General features: G+C 40.3%; 1 protein-coding gene across 1 annotated transcript in view; it reads right to left on the minus strand.

Moving 5' to 3' along the window:
* The window catches only part of GALNTL6 (polypeptide N-acetylgalactosaminyltransferase like 6), a 217,525-nt gene that overhangs the window by 86,105 nt on the left and 116,968 nt on the right, over nucleotides 1-14,452 (minus strand). The window contains exon 4 of the mRNA XM_008058390.2: nucleotides 2,533-2,640. Coding sequence (XP_008056581.1) covers nucleotides 2,533-2,640 — 108 coding nt within the window. The remainder of the gene's footprint in view (nucleotides 1-2,532; nucleotides 2,641-14,452) is intronic.

Below are 14,452 nucleotides of genomic sequence, written 5' to 3' on the forward strand. Positions count from 1 at the left end.
GAAAAGATTAAAATCCAGAATTATGGACGTGTTCATTTGACTGGATAATCACTTTTTCCTAGAAGTTTTATGTATCAGCCCCAATTTCCCTATATTTGACAGTCCTTGAAAAAAGTACTCAATCCATTTCCTGAAAATATATGAAGAGTTTATGTTTTGAAAATGAACCCTTTTGGATCAGTATCACGTTGTCCTTACAAGCCAAGCACACCCACCATCTGTCTGGCAAATGAATGACTCATTTTGGGGTGCAAGCTGGAAAGCCAATGGATAAACGAAAGTGGAGAAGTGGCAGAACACCCTAAACTTTAGGGATTTTAAACTGCTAAGATATATGATATTCATGTGACTGATTTATGCAAGAAATTGTTCACTCATTTACCTTTCTGTGAATTCTTGTTGGTTTCTAACTCATGTATATTAAGTCTAAAGATTAAATAAACCACATTTCCTTACCCAAGATATAGCTCTTTAATCACTTTATAACTTTGTAGTCAGATTCTTTTCTTCAAATAGTGTATCTCTGCAGTAACTTAGAGGAGTCTGAAAATAACACCTTATTCATTTGGGGGAGGGGAGTAGAAGGAAAAGTATGACTACAGGCTGAGCATCCCTCGTCTGAAAATACAAAATCTAAAATGCTTCAAAATCCAGAGATTTCTGAGCACTGACATGTTGCCACAAGTGAGAATTGCCACACCAACTTTGTTTCATGCACAAAAATATTAAAAATATTGCACACAATTACCTTAAGGCCACATGTATAACGTGTATATGAAATATCAGTGAATTTTGTGTTTAGACTTGGGTCTCATCCCCAAGATATCCCATTATGTATATACAAATATTCCAAAGCCCGAAAGAAATATGAAGTCTGAAATGCTTCTGGACCCAAGCATTTTGGATAAGGGATCCTCAACTTGTATTCCCCTTCAAGGTGTATGTAGCATAATGTCATTAACTCTAAACCCTAACCTCTGTGGCAAATGTGACTATAAAAGTGGGCACTGTTGACAAATAATCTCAGAAAGAGAATAAGAAAGAACAATCTTTCCCCTCAAAAGACTCACTATAAATGAAAATTTTATTAAACTTTGTGAAAATGTTTAAGTTTTTTTTTTTTTGAGTTGGAGTCTCACTCTATTGCCTAGGCTGGAGGGTAGTGGCACGCTCACAGCTACCTCAGCCTCGACCTGCTGGGCTCCCGCGATCCTTCTGTCTCAGCCTTCCAAGTAGCTGGAACTATAGGCACGAGCCACTGCGCCTGGCTAATTTTTTGATTTATTGTAGAGGTGAGTTCTCTCAAAGTTGCCCAGGCTGGTCTCGAACCCATGAGCTCAGGCAGTCCTCTCACTTCAGCCTTCCAAAGTGCTGGGATTATAGGCGTGAGACACCACGCCTGGCTAATGCTTAAGTTTTAATAATAACTTAAACCCATAGCATTCTATCTTTTTAGATTTCCGGATTAATTAATTCTTTCAACAAATATCCAAGACCCCACCAAGCCCTGTTCTAAGTGCTGTGAGTGTAGCAGCAAAGAGCACAGACCAAAGGCTCTTGTCCTTGTGGGGCTGATACTCTAATGTATCCTGATAGATTATTTTACTGTAATTTTTTTTTTTGCAAAAACTTGTTAGGTGAGCTTATTGGCTTTAGATAGTTATATAGTATAGCTTTGCTGGTAAAATAACTGAAATAAATAATTTAAGATTAGATTTCTAGGGGATCATTATGCAGAGGTGTGGTAAAATACCCCTTTTCTACATTTGGTCTCTGAGCAGTAGCAGGTTTATATTGTGGTGAAGAAAACGGACCCATTCATGGAGAAAGTTACATGGAAAATACAGAAATTATCAGGATTTTCTGGAGAAGGTACTGTGATTAAGTCCTCCCAAACATATATGACAGCATCCTAAAAGGCAGAAGAGAAAAGCATCTTTGCATTGGGTCTCTGAGGAAATTTTATTCAAAAAATTATCTGAAAAAAAATCTTAGACTCAGCCAATTTTGGAACTTTGAGAATGGGGCAAAACTTTAGGTAGAGCTGGCCCTGGTTACAATCAAGAAGAAGGCAGAGCTTGGGCATCTCTCTTCCCCCATCTCTCCATCTCTCACATCTATACCTCTCTCCATTTGACTTAGCTACATGTTCTGTTACACTCCATAAGAGGGGGAAAAAACTAGCCGCCCATTCCATATACCTACTCTGCTACTCATCACACATGTGAGCTTGGACAATCCCCTCCCTTTCACATCTACAAAATAAGGATACGAATACCGACTTCAAAATCCTGGTGAAGGCTAAATATAAACCATGTGAAAATGCTTTGAAACAATTAATGACAAGAATTAGCATAATAGTTAAAAACCTCCTTAAGCAAAGGGAATAAAACTCTGAGAAACACAGGAGCTCTCTACACACTGAGCAGTTTCTGTCAGTCTGTGCCTTAGACTGTTCCATGTGTGAGGCTGGTTCCTCCACCCACAGAAAACCACACCAAGCCTAGACTGTTCTGATCCCCAGTTACTCACTCTTGCCAGGCTGGTCCCAGACGGAACTTTGTAAGGGACGTACTTTCTGTATATATGGCCGACTCTAGAACATGGAACATCAAACATTTCTCCTCCACACATCCAAACCTGAAGGGGAGGGGGGGAAGTGAATTAGGCAACAGTGAATTTCACACAAAAAAGAATTATTAGAAGTCGTAAGACACCTTAAAGTTTCTAAAATTTTCCAAATCAATTATTTTTGTTTGTTATGAATGGCTGACCAAGAAAGAAAACGACATTTTAAAAAACTTAAATTCATAAAAGCATTGAACCAAAATACTAATTCAGTAAAATCTTACTTCCATAGACAACATGTCGACTCTTGGAGAAGGAAAAGATGAGTGAAAGCAGTAACTTTTTTCACCACACCTCACACGAGCCTCTGCAGTCCCAGCCAAGGGAGAGACAATCCAGGTCTTCTTCCCCTACTCCTCCTGCAAGGGCCAGGTACAGACGGCTGCCCTGAATCAGAGGCACTGGCAGGGTCCACATGGAGCCCAGGGAACCCTAGTTTCCAGAAAGCCCCAGTGAAATGTCCACCGAACCCTCCTCCTATGGAGAGACTCAGTGGGTAACACTCTGCAAGGGTGGTCTACACTGAGTGGGTGCTCTCCTGTCCCTCCCTCTCCAGCTTCCCGAAAGGGCAACATGCCCACTTCGAGGACATTTTTCTGGCACCAGCATCCACTGTGGCCCCAGAATAATGCTGCAGATGCAGCTTGCCCTCAGGGGCCACCATCACTGCCACAGCCACTCCCACAAAGCAGAGTGGGAGCTAGGAGGTAGGTGCCTCTATTCAGTGCGTAGTTAGTAGCCCAACCCACCTTTAAACTGAGGGAGAAACACTAACTCTCCACCAACAAGACAGCTGCTTCCCTTCTACATCTGGGTGAGAGGGGCAGTCCTGCCTAGGTGGGAAAAGACCACGCCCACAAGAGCACCTGTGCCAGAGCAGAACCATGAGTCCCCTCCTGACTACCTGTCAAACCTGCTGACAAGGCTCCTGGGCTGGGGAGGGGGTTGCTGGAGCCCCCAGACAGCCAGGGCCCCTGGCATCTGAACTGGAGGAAGGGGAAAGCTTCTGGACTGGAGAAAAGGACTTGTCTCGCCCCACCAGACTGCACTGGGAAAACCCCCAGTTCACCACTCTTTCTGCCACCGCTACTCCTCCCACAGGCAGACCAGAAGAGGAAGGACAGGTAAAAAATACAATACAAACTGCCGCTCCAATAGTGGCAACTTTATTTAGCAAACCATAGCAAAACAAAAAATAAAAAGAGAAGAGTTTGCCTTCACAGATGAGGAAGAATCAGTGAAAAACCTGGCAATCCCCAAAGCTTTAATGAGTTGACATGTAAGAAAGGGCTTCCCAGATCTTCCAAAATGAAACTCATTCAGAACGACCTGTCCCTGACAACAGGCATAGAATTCAGACTATGGATGGTGAAGATATGCAACAAGATCCATGAGACAGTGGACACTCAAATCATCTAAGCCATGAAAACACTGGAGAAAGTGAAAGCTGACCTGACCATTCTAAGAACAAAATTGAACTTCTTGAAATGAGTAATTCTTTCCTGGAATTTCAAAGCACAATAGCAAACCTTAATAGCAGAATTTACCAGGCAGAGGAAAGAATTTCAGAGCCTGAGGATTGAACTACTGAAAGAAACAAGTCTGACAAAACAAGGAGAAAAGGGTTAGGAAGAACAGGCAAAGCCTACAAGAGGTCTGGGATTATGTAAAGAGACCAAATTTATGGTTGATTGGCATCCTTAAGAGAGAATAGGAAACTGAGTACACGTTGGAACAAGCCTTCCAAGATGTCATCCAAGAAAACGTTCCCTATTTCTCTAAAGAGGTGGCCATGCAGATGCAAGAATTTTAGAGAAATCCTGTGAAGTAGTACATGAGAAGACCATCCCAAAGGCACATAAATCTGACTCACCGAGGTAAGAATGACATAACAAAAATTCTAAAGGAAGGTAGAGAGAAGGGACACACCACTCACTTGGGGAAGACCCATCAGAATTGCAGCAGACTTATCAGCAGACTCCCTACAAGCCAGAAGGGATAGAGGTCCCATCTTTAACATTCTTAAAGAAAAACAATTTCAGCCAATAATTTCCTACCTCACCAAGCTAATTTCATTAATGAAGGAGAAGTAAAAGCCTCTCCAGACTAGTCCCTAAAAGAATATACTACCTCCAAACCAGCTCTTCTGGAGATGCTTTAAAAAGTTCTAAGCACAGAAACAGAAGAACAGTTTCACCTACTGCAAAAAAGTAGACAAGCAAAGAATTTACTACCAGTCTAAAACACAAAGCAGCCTCTTAATAGCAATATGAAAGAATATACCCCCTCATATCAGTAATTAAAAGTGAGTAAACTGAACAAACCACTCAAAAGGAATAGAGTGGCAAATTGAATAAAGAAGCATGCTCCATCATTCTGCTGCCTTCAAGAAAATCCTCTCACTGCAAATGACACACAAAGGATCAAGGTAAAAAGGGATGGAGAAAAATCTTCCAGGAAAATGGAAAACAAAAAGGAGCAGAAGTAACTATTCTTCTTTTCTGTTTTGTTTTGTTTTTTTGAGTTGCCCAGATTGGAGTGCAGCGGCCATTTACTAGCACCCCAGCATCAACCCACTGGGTTCCAGTGATCTTTCCACCTCAGTCTTCCATGTAACTGAAACTACAAGGGCATGCTACCATGCCTGGCTAATTTTTGATTTATTGTAGAGACGAGGTCTCGCCAAGTTGCCTGGACTGGTCTTGAACCCATGGGCTCAGGCAATCCACTTACCTCAGCCTCCCAAAGTGCTGGGATTATAGGCTGAGCCACCGAGCCCAGCCACAAGTAGCTATTCTTATATCAGGCAAAGCTGACTTTAAACCAATAAAGGTTGAAAACAATGCTGAGAGGGAAATTTATAACATTGCATGCATATCAAGAAAATAGAGAGATCTCAAGTAGATAGCCTAATGTCACACCTAAGGGAACTGAAAAGGTAAAAGCAATCTAATCCCAGAATCAGTAGAACAATGAAAATCATCAAAATAAATTCACAGCTAAATGAAATATGACCAAATAAATTATGCAGAGGATCAACAAGATAAAAAACTTGCTCTTTGAAAGGATAAATAAGATTGACAGATCCTTGACCAGATTAACAAAAAGAAAAGAAAAAGAAAATTTGGACAAGCACAATTAAATATAAAAAGGTGATGTTACAACTGATCCTGAAGAAATATAAAAGATTATCAGAGATTACTATAAACATGCGTATGTGAGTAAGCTGGAAAATCTAGAGGAACTGGAGAAACTCCTGGCATCACATAATCTCCCAAGATTGAAACAGGAAGAAATTGAAACCCTAAAAGACCACTAACTATCCAAGATATTGACTAAGGAAAAAGAAAACTCCCTTCCAAAAAAAGCCCTGGACCAGACGGTTTCTCAGTTGAATTTTACAAGATGTACAGGGAAGAGCTGATATCAATTCTATTGAAAGTATTCCAGGCAATCAAGATGGAAGGAATTCTCCCTAGCTCCTTCTAATGAATCCAATATCATCCTGTCACAACTGTGCCACTCGGCTTGGTTAGAACTCCATGCTTGTGCTCTCATTGATTCCTGTCCTCTTTTCCATAATTTACTACCTGAGTCAACAAATATGCAGGAAGTGCTTGCTATCTGCCAAGCACTGTTCACCAGGCCAGAGCTACAACATGCGACTGATTCAAAGTTTTGAGCATGCGGAGCTTTCTTTCCCATGGAGACAGCATTTATAGCTGTAATTAAGTGATTTACTTGTGCACTCCTGTGTGATTTGCTTAGTGTTGGCCTCTACTGACTGGACTGTAAATTCCATGACTATTTCATTCATTATTATATATCCAGCTACTTGTGAAGGGCTTAGTGCATAACTGACACTGAGTGGATCTTTGTGGAATGTTGGGTATAGCCCCTTCTTCTTTCAATTACACTTATGCTCCTAGGTACATGGAGGTCTCCAGAGCCTTTCCAGTTTAGTGTTGCTCACACAGCCTCAGGGCCACTGTGCTTTGAGCAGAGCACACAGCTTCGATGATCCCTAATCTGAGAGTTGCTTTTGTTTCTATCCAACGGAGAGTTCGATGATCTCTAATCTGAGAGTTGCTTTTGTTTCTATCCAACGGATATCATCATCACTTTTTTTTTTCAGTCTTCCAACAACGATTCCTATTTCAATGGAAGCATCCACATCCTGGTACAGTTGTGAGATGTATTTAGGTCAACATTGTGGGAACATGGTTCATTAGCATGGTTCACATGCTGTGGCATGTGCCAAATTCTGTATTTGTCCTGAGAAATATAAAGGGGACTTAAAAAAACTCAGAATTTATTTATAAAAAATAGCATATTTATTCTTACATGCTTAAATTTCAGTTACTTTCAAAGTACTCTCCATTTGATGCAATACACCGATTAGGGCACTTTTTCCACTGCTCAAAAGTTTTTGAACTCGTCAATTTTGGTGCCCGTGTAGTGCTTCTGCCATTATTTGTTTCACCTCTTCCACATCAGCAAAACATTTCCTTTTGAGGACTTTTTTCATTCAGGAAACAAAACAAAGTTGCTTAGGGCAAGACTGGGTGAATGGAGAGGGTGGGGCATGGGGGATATGACATTTTTGGTCAAAAACTGCTGACAGCTTAACCTGGTGTGGGCAGGTGTGCTCATAAATCACCCATAATGAAATGGGCAAGTGTGTTGAAAGAATCTCCAAAAACAACAACAAAAAAATTCACTAAAGCTGAATGCAGCCTCTCACAACAATGCTAGCTGGAACAGAGATGCTGATGGGTTTCTTAAACACTTACCTAGCGGGGGAAGCCTGTACTACAAGGGATCTGCTCTCCCAAAAGATAATTCTGGGGTTTTTTTTGGGTCCCTCTTGTATGGTTTATATTTTTAAAAGACATCTTCTGGTAGCATGCTGTGATGATTATCTTAAAAAACACTATGGCACGTGATACTTAAGTATTAATTCCCAGAGAAACGCTTTACTTTGATGAGTAACGTGTCTTCTTTTGACAACATAAATATTTTAAAGAAATGTTATTTCACCCATGAATGAACACAAGACATTTCTAAAAGATCCTAACGCAGTTCAAATTGACTGAATAATGAAATGTTTGTCTTATTTTTTAATTACTTTTCAACATCAGCTACCACCTGGAATTTAGACACACAGAATGTTAAACTGAACGGAATCATGCAATTAAACTGGTCACATGAAATCTGAAATTAGTTTCAGTAAGAAAATGATTGTCAGAGGGATAATAAGGGAACACTATTACCAGGTATAAGGTGGAGCAGGATTTGCTTCATGGAAATTGTGATCTAAGTTCTTGAAAAAGTGTTCATTGCAGTGTTGCGTTTCACAACTGCCTACCTCTCTTGTCGCCTCTGCTCTACTCCTCCTTCTCCCTCCTTCCATTCGAGCTATTTGCTTCTCTTTTGTCCCTGTCATAAGACTCCCACTTAGGACATTTGTAATGGCTGCTTCCTCTGTGGAATTCTCTTCTTCAGATCTCATGTGACTAAGTCCTCTATTCCTTCAAGTGTTAGCTCAAATCCATACCCCAAACACCCTCTCAGCCTCCACTCTCAGTGCTCATCCCTGCCTCTCTTCTCATGGCATTTACCACCTTTTTTTGTTGTTGCTCCGAGTTGAGGTTTCGTTGCTCAGGCTGGAGTGCAGTGGCATGGTCACAGCTTACCACGGCCTCTGCCTCCTTGGGCTCATGCAGTGGCATGATCACAGCTTATCACAGCTCAACCTTCTCTTGCCTCAGCCTCCCAAGTTAGCTGGGACTATATGTGTGTGCCACCATGCCTGGCTAATTTTTTTTTTTTTTTTTTTAGTTTTTTTGTAGAGACAGGGTCTCACTATGTTATTCTGGCTGGTCTCGAACAATCCTTCAACCTCAGCCTCCAAAAGTGCTAAGATTACTGGTGTGAGCCACCACACTTAGCCACTTACCACCTTCTGACTCAGCAGATCTGCATGAATTTATAATGCTTATTGTTTGGCCACCTATCTCCACAACAAAGGCAAGAATCTTTGTGTCGTTCATTGGGTGATGTATCCTTAGAACCTAGAGCAGTGCCTGACACAAGGTTGTACTTGATGAATGAGTGAATTACTGATTTATTGCACTGGTTGAATGAATGAATTTATTAATTGATTTATTAATAAAAAGTAACATTAATTCCAGATAATTGCGTTACTTAATGATAACCCATTCTGTAGCTGCCATTAAAAATAACAGCTGTGATCTCTAGTACATTCAAATGCAAGTTTAAAGGAAATAAGCTATGTTGAGCTCATTTTCATTTCACAAATGGTTTATTATGAAATAAAGAAATGCTTGATGTTAAAAATACAGCACACTGTGCTTAGATAAATAATAAAATTTCTGGAACTGGAAAATAAATTTCTTTTTTTTTTTTTTGAGTAGGAGTCTCACTCTGTCACCCAGACTGGAGAGCAGTGGCCGCTCCTGGCCACCACAGCCTTGACCTGCTGGGCTCTGGCGATCCTTCTGCCTCAGCTTTCCAAGTAGCTGGAACTATAGGTGCGCGCTACCACACCCAGCTAATTTTTGATTTATTGTAGAGATGAGGTCTCGCCAATCGAACCCGTGGGCTCAGGCAATCCATTCACCTCAGCCTCCCAAAGCGCAGAATTACAGGCTGAGCCACCGAGCCCGGCTAGGAAAATAAATTTCTAATTGTATGGGTAGGTTAAAATTTTCTCAAGACAAGATGGTCAAACACTTTATCATCTATCTAGAAATTAAAATATTGTTAACCTGAAAAACTTTGGAGTGTCGATAAAGAAAAGACCCATGTCTATCATTAAGCTACTTTTCTGGGCTAAATGTAATAAAAACAACACATCCGGGCCTGGCTTACTTTAAAAAGGATGTCTATGGGAATGCACACCCTACATACCACTGCTCTCTTTTATTCTTAGAAACCTGAGTTTTGAAGTTATTCTTTGATATAGGAATAAAGAAGAATAGCTCATTTTGACCTGTCCTGACTCTCCCTTTCTATTTGTTGTTCAGAATATAATACAAGCAGAAATTAGAAAATACATCCTTGCCGTCTTTAAAAAGAATATGGTGGCTTTTAGTTTCAGGAGAAAAATCTAGAATTTCTTGGAGCTACCTGTTTAGGATTTTTTTCAAAGTAAAAGATGCTCTGTTATATCAGTATTTAAAAAGTCACATCCAAATGATCCTGCATTTAATGAGTTTCTGGGGTTCTGGATGGTGTCAACAGGGCTTAGAGGATTTACTATTCACAGGATAACTGCTCTTGAGACCTGGTGACTTTAGACAGTCTTAAAACCAGTGATTGGGGTGGAGAATGGAACTGACAAACAGATACATTGATGAAAGTTTATTCAGAACATTGTCTTGGGGAGGAAAAAAATGAATTTGACCATCTTGTGTGTGTGTCTAGATAAAATATTATAAATAAGAACATAACCCATCGTCTCCTTTAGCTAATTATTCTACAGCTTGGAAGGAATATTCAACACAAAGTGTCTGCTTTTACCATATTTCCATATGCCTCCAGATTTTGAGTCTATTGCTTACATTTTTCTGGATTCACCATCTGCTAAAAATAAATAAAAGTTTTTAAGACTTTTTTTTAAAAGTTGGCTTTCTGTAGTGGAACAACAAATTCCTTCTTTTAGGGAAATATCCAAGCACAGAATTCTCTACCCTCAGTTGGGCTGTCAATCACACTACCTTCCTGGGCAGGGGCAGGAACAGGACTCAGGCCGGGGAAAGAAAGTCCTTCCCTGGATGGCATTGTGTTAGAACTACCTCTGGTGGTGAAGCAGGAAGAGAGAGCCTAATTGCTTTCAGTGGCCATACGGTAGGGGTGGAAGGGGAGTTGGTGGGAGGGAATGAAACTGACCCAGATGGAAAAAGGGGAGATTCAGAGAAAGATTCATACTGTAGGCCCTGGGGTCTCCAGGAGGCTCACTTATTTCTCTGACTTTTCAGTTTGTCTACAGGGGTGTCCTCTCCAATTCCTCCTTTCTCCTGAGTTAGAATGAGTTGGGTTTCTGTCTTCTTCCAAGCCAAAGAATCGAAATTAAAAAAAACTGCTTTTCTTGGAAAGTGAAGGTGTAGGTGTCTAGGAGGGCCAAGCATGCACTTTGAAACAAGCAGCTCAATCAAACCACTTCATTGAATCTCATTGCAACCAATACTTTGGAAAAGCAGAGAGAAATTCATTTTTAAATTTCACTTATCTCTTGATTACTTTTTATTTTGAGTTGGAGTTTCACTCTGTCGTCCAGACTGAAGTGCAGTGGCATACTCCCAGCCACCGCAGCCTCAACCTGCTGGGCTCTGGCGATCCTTCCACCACAGTCTTCCAAGCAGGCAGAATTACAGGCGTGCACTACCACGCCTGGCTAATTTTTGATTTATTGTAGAGACAAGGTCTTGCCAAGTTGCCCGGGTGGGTCTTGAACCCACGGGCTCAGGCAATCGATTCACCTTGGCATCCCAAAGTGCTGGGATTACAGGCTGAACCACCGAGCCCGGCCTCTTGATTACTTTTTAAAGCACTATTCCATATGAAGAACTTTCACCAAAATAAAAAAGGTGAACACTCTTAATGGTTCATGGTAGAATTTGCAAATTATTTTTTATCTTGAGGAGAAGTTGATCTGCTTTGATGCTGTGGGATGGCAAACCAGGCTCAAACTGGGCAGGTTACCACCCTTGTCATCTTCTGTAATACAATCATCTACTTCATGAGGTGGTTGTAGGGACCAGGTTGAGTAATACACACAGCATCCTTTGGAGGCATATAACAGGCGCCCAAAGAGTAGTCTACTTAGTGGCTATGATGTAGTCTACCTTGTGGCCAATCTTTATTTTGGGGGCTATATCAGGTGTTTGTGTTGACCCCCATGGGAGAAGTCAGGACACCCTATAACACACTAGTCTGAATGTGCATGTTGTGGGAAATAGGGACTGTGTGTGTTCTCAGCTGCTGCCCTCAGCGGCGAGAGAGGAAACACTATGTTTGCCTTATGTGTTATAGGTTGCTGATTTTGATGCAGAACATAAAAATTAAATTCTTATACCTCTAAAGTGATGGAGACTGACAATAATGCTGTCACTCTGTTTTGGGTGAAGGGCTTGAGAATTGTGTGGGGGAGCTTTCTGTCAGTTTCTACACAAATACCTCTTGAACTGAAGAGTGAGCTAAACTGCTTTATATAGATTTACACATTGGAAGCATTAGAGTGCTTAGACTACATTTCATTTTTCTTGTTGGGGAAAGATGACAACAAGAAAAATACAAAAGTTTTGGGAAAAAAATCTCCATATTAACAAAAGACTCCAATAGGAAGTCAGATTGGCTTTAACACAGGTACTGAATACCATGCCAATTGTTATATCTTGCTCACTTTACAGCTATCTATAAAAGCTAAGATAAAATTAAACAGGGAATTAGGAAAATGCCATCAGACATAAAGGAAGTAACAACTGGAAGAAATTCATGCTTGCCCCTAGGCTCATGTCTAATAGACATACAATTTAACTTGAAAATGCTCTGTTACACCTGAGGTGGCTTTTGTTGGGTAATTGAAATGAATTTCAGACTGGCTTGTGAGACATTTAGCAGCTGTTTCTGTTTATCTTTGAGTTTCTGAATGAGTTTCGAGTCATTTGAATATTTTCTTTGGAAGATCAATTCTGGGCATGTTGAATTAAAATGGATATTTTTATGTCACCTAGGCTAAATATTGTAGGGATAATAACCTCATAGGCACAACTCTGGATATTTTCTTGTGTATCTGGAGGGATACAGCGTGCCATAAAAAGGCTTCTGTCACATTTTAGATACAAAATGCAACTATACTCTGAAGGAAAAAGTGGTCTCTAATATAGCTGTCTCATAAAAGAAATGAGGAGGTATATAAAATATTTGAGAATCATCCTTGGCATAAAAAGGATTTCTAATGAGCACATTTTATAAGGTTGAATTTATTTCTAACAAAACCATTTGTACAACGCATTGTCATGATAGTATATGTAGCAATGGCTGGAGGGAGAGAGTACTGAGTTGTATCCTTCCAGGGAGGCAAATGAATTGTTTTAAGCATATGAACGAAACACTCTAGAAGGTTTTGTGCTTTCAAACAACCATGGACAGAGTGGAAAATGCTCATTTAATTAAAATTGTATGTTCTTTGCCAGTGGCTTGTCTGGGAAGCAAGAGCTGGAAGTTAGCAAACCTGGGGTTGAGGTTGGAGGGACCTGCTTGGGGACAGAAGCCCAGGAAACAACCTTTTTTCCTTGGGAGTGTATGCTGTTATTTTGTGGTTTGTCCTACAAATCTGTGGGGTGAATGGTACATGGAAACTTTGTTGCCAACAGTACTTTCCTGACGGCCTGAATGAGAGACCCTCAAGGCTGGAGTGTAGGCAGTGAGGAAAGGAAGCCACCTCGGGTCCAGATCCTTGAAAACGGGGCATTCGTGCCTGGGCAACTTGGCGAGACCTCATCTCTACAATAAATCAAAAATTAGCCGGGTGTGGTAGCGTGCGTCTATAGTTCCAGCTGCTTGGAAGCCTGAGGTGGAAGGATCGCGGAGCCCAGTAGGTGGAGGCTGCGGTGGCCGGGAGCGGCCACTGCACTCCAGTCTGGGCGACAGAGTGAGACTCCAACTCAAAAAAAAAAGGAAACGGGGCATTGGAGAGAACACCATGGGGTGAATTGCCGATTCTGTTTGCTCAAGGGCTTCCTAGTGTGCTAAATTCTTTTTATGAGCTTAGATCTAGAGCTTGCACCTCAATAATCATGGGATTCGTGTAAATATATATTAACACAGCAATGCACACCAGGATGTGTTGAAAAGGCCTTTCTCGCCATCCAATCTAAAGCCTTTCTGTTGACAGGATCTTAAAGTCAGGGGCCTACAGGGGCCAACAGAGACCACCTCTGTGCATCAAGTTTGGTATTGGTAAAAATGGGGCCAAGAAACAGTGTAGCCCATTCTACCTTCTTTTACCTTGGCATAGAGATGCAAATATTAAGGAAACTACATCAATCCCATATAACTCTTTTTGTATTTTGGGATTTCTGCTTTGTGATATTGGCTGGTTTATTTCTTTTAGCATTTACCAAAGTCCGAAATGATCTTGTTCATTTTTTCACTTATTTATGTATGATGTCTTTCCTCAAACTGAATTCCATGAGGTCAAGACCTTGTCATTTCTGTTGACAGCAATAATATTTCCAATAACAATACAATTTTCACATAATAAATTTTCAAGAAATATCTGCTGAATACATGAGGACATTTTGAGTTCTCTTTTTATGTTATACTTGTGAAACTGTATATTGTAATTTAATTTAATAAATACTTTCATATATACTGTATTACATGTTTTATGTAACAATTATTAAGTTATTTGTCTTATCAGCATTTTAATTCTTGCCCATATTTCCTTTTTTCACTTGCCAATATGTGTGAATATTATTCCATATTAGTAAAAGTACAATTGCTGCATCCTTTATAAAGGCCATACCATATTTAATAGCATACATAGGTAATAATTAATTTAATCAATCCCCTAGTGATAGATATTTAAGTTTTTCAATTTTTTTCACCAGTAAAAATAGTACTGAGTTAATGTGCTGTGTATGTGTCATTTCACACATGTTTGAATTTATCTTTGGGTTATGGGATAGAAGAAATTGTTGGGACAATGCACATGCACATTTCAAATTTTGAAGGATATTTTCTAACTGTTCCTCACATAGGTTGTACCATTTTTAACCACTATAACGGACCATAT

This window comes from Carlito syrichta, unplaced genomic scaffold (assembly GCF_000164805.1).
Source record: "Carlito syrichta isolate Samal-C Ts95f unplaced genomic scaffold, Tarsius_syrichta-2.0.1 Scaffold303317, whole genome shotgun sequence".
Lineage (NCBI taxonomy): Eukaryota > Metazoa > Chordata > Mammalia > Primates > Tarsiidae > Carlito > Carlito syrichta.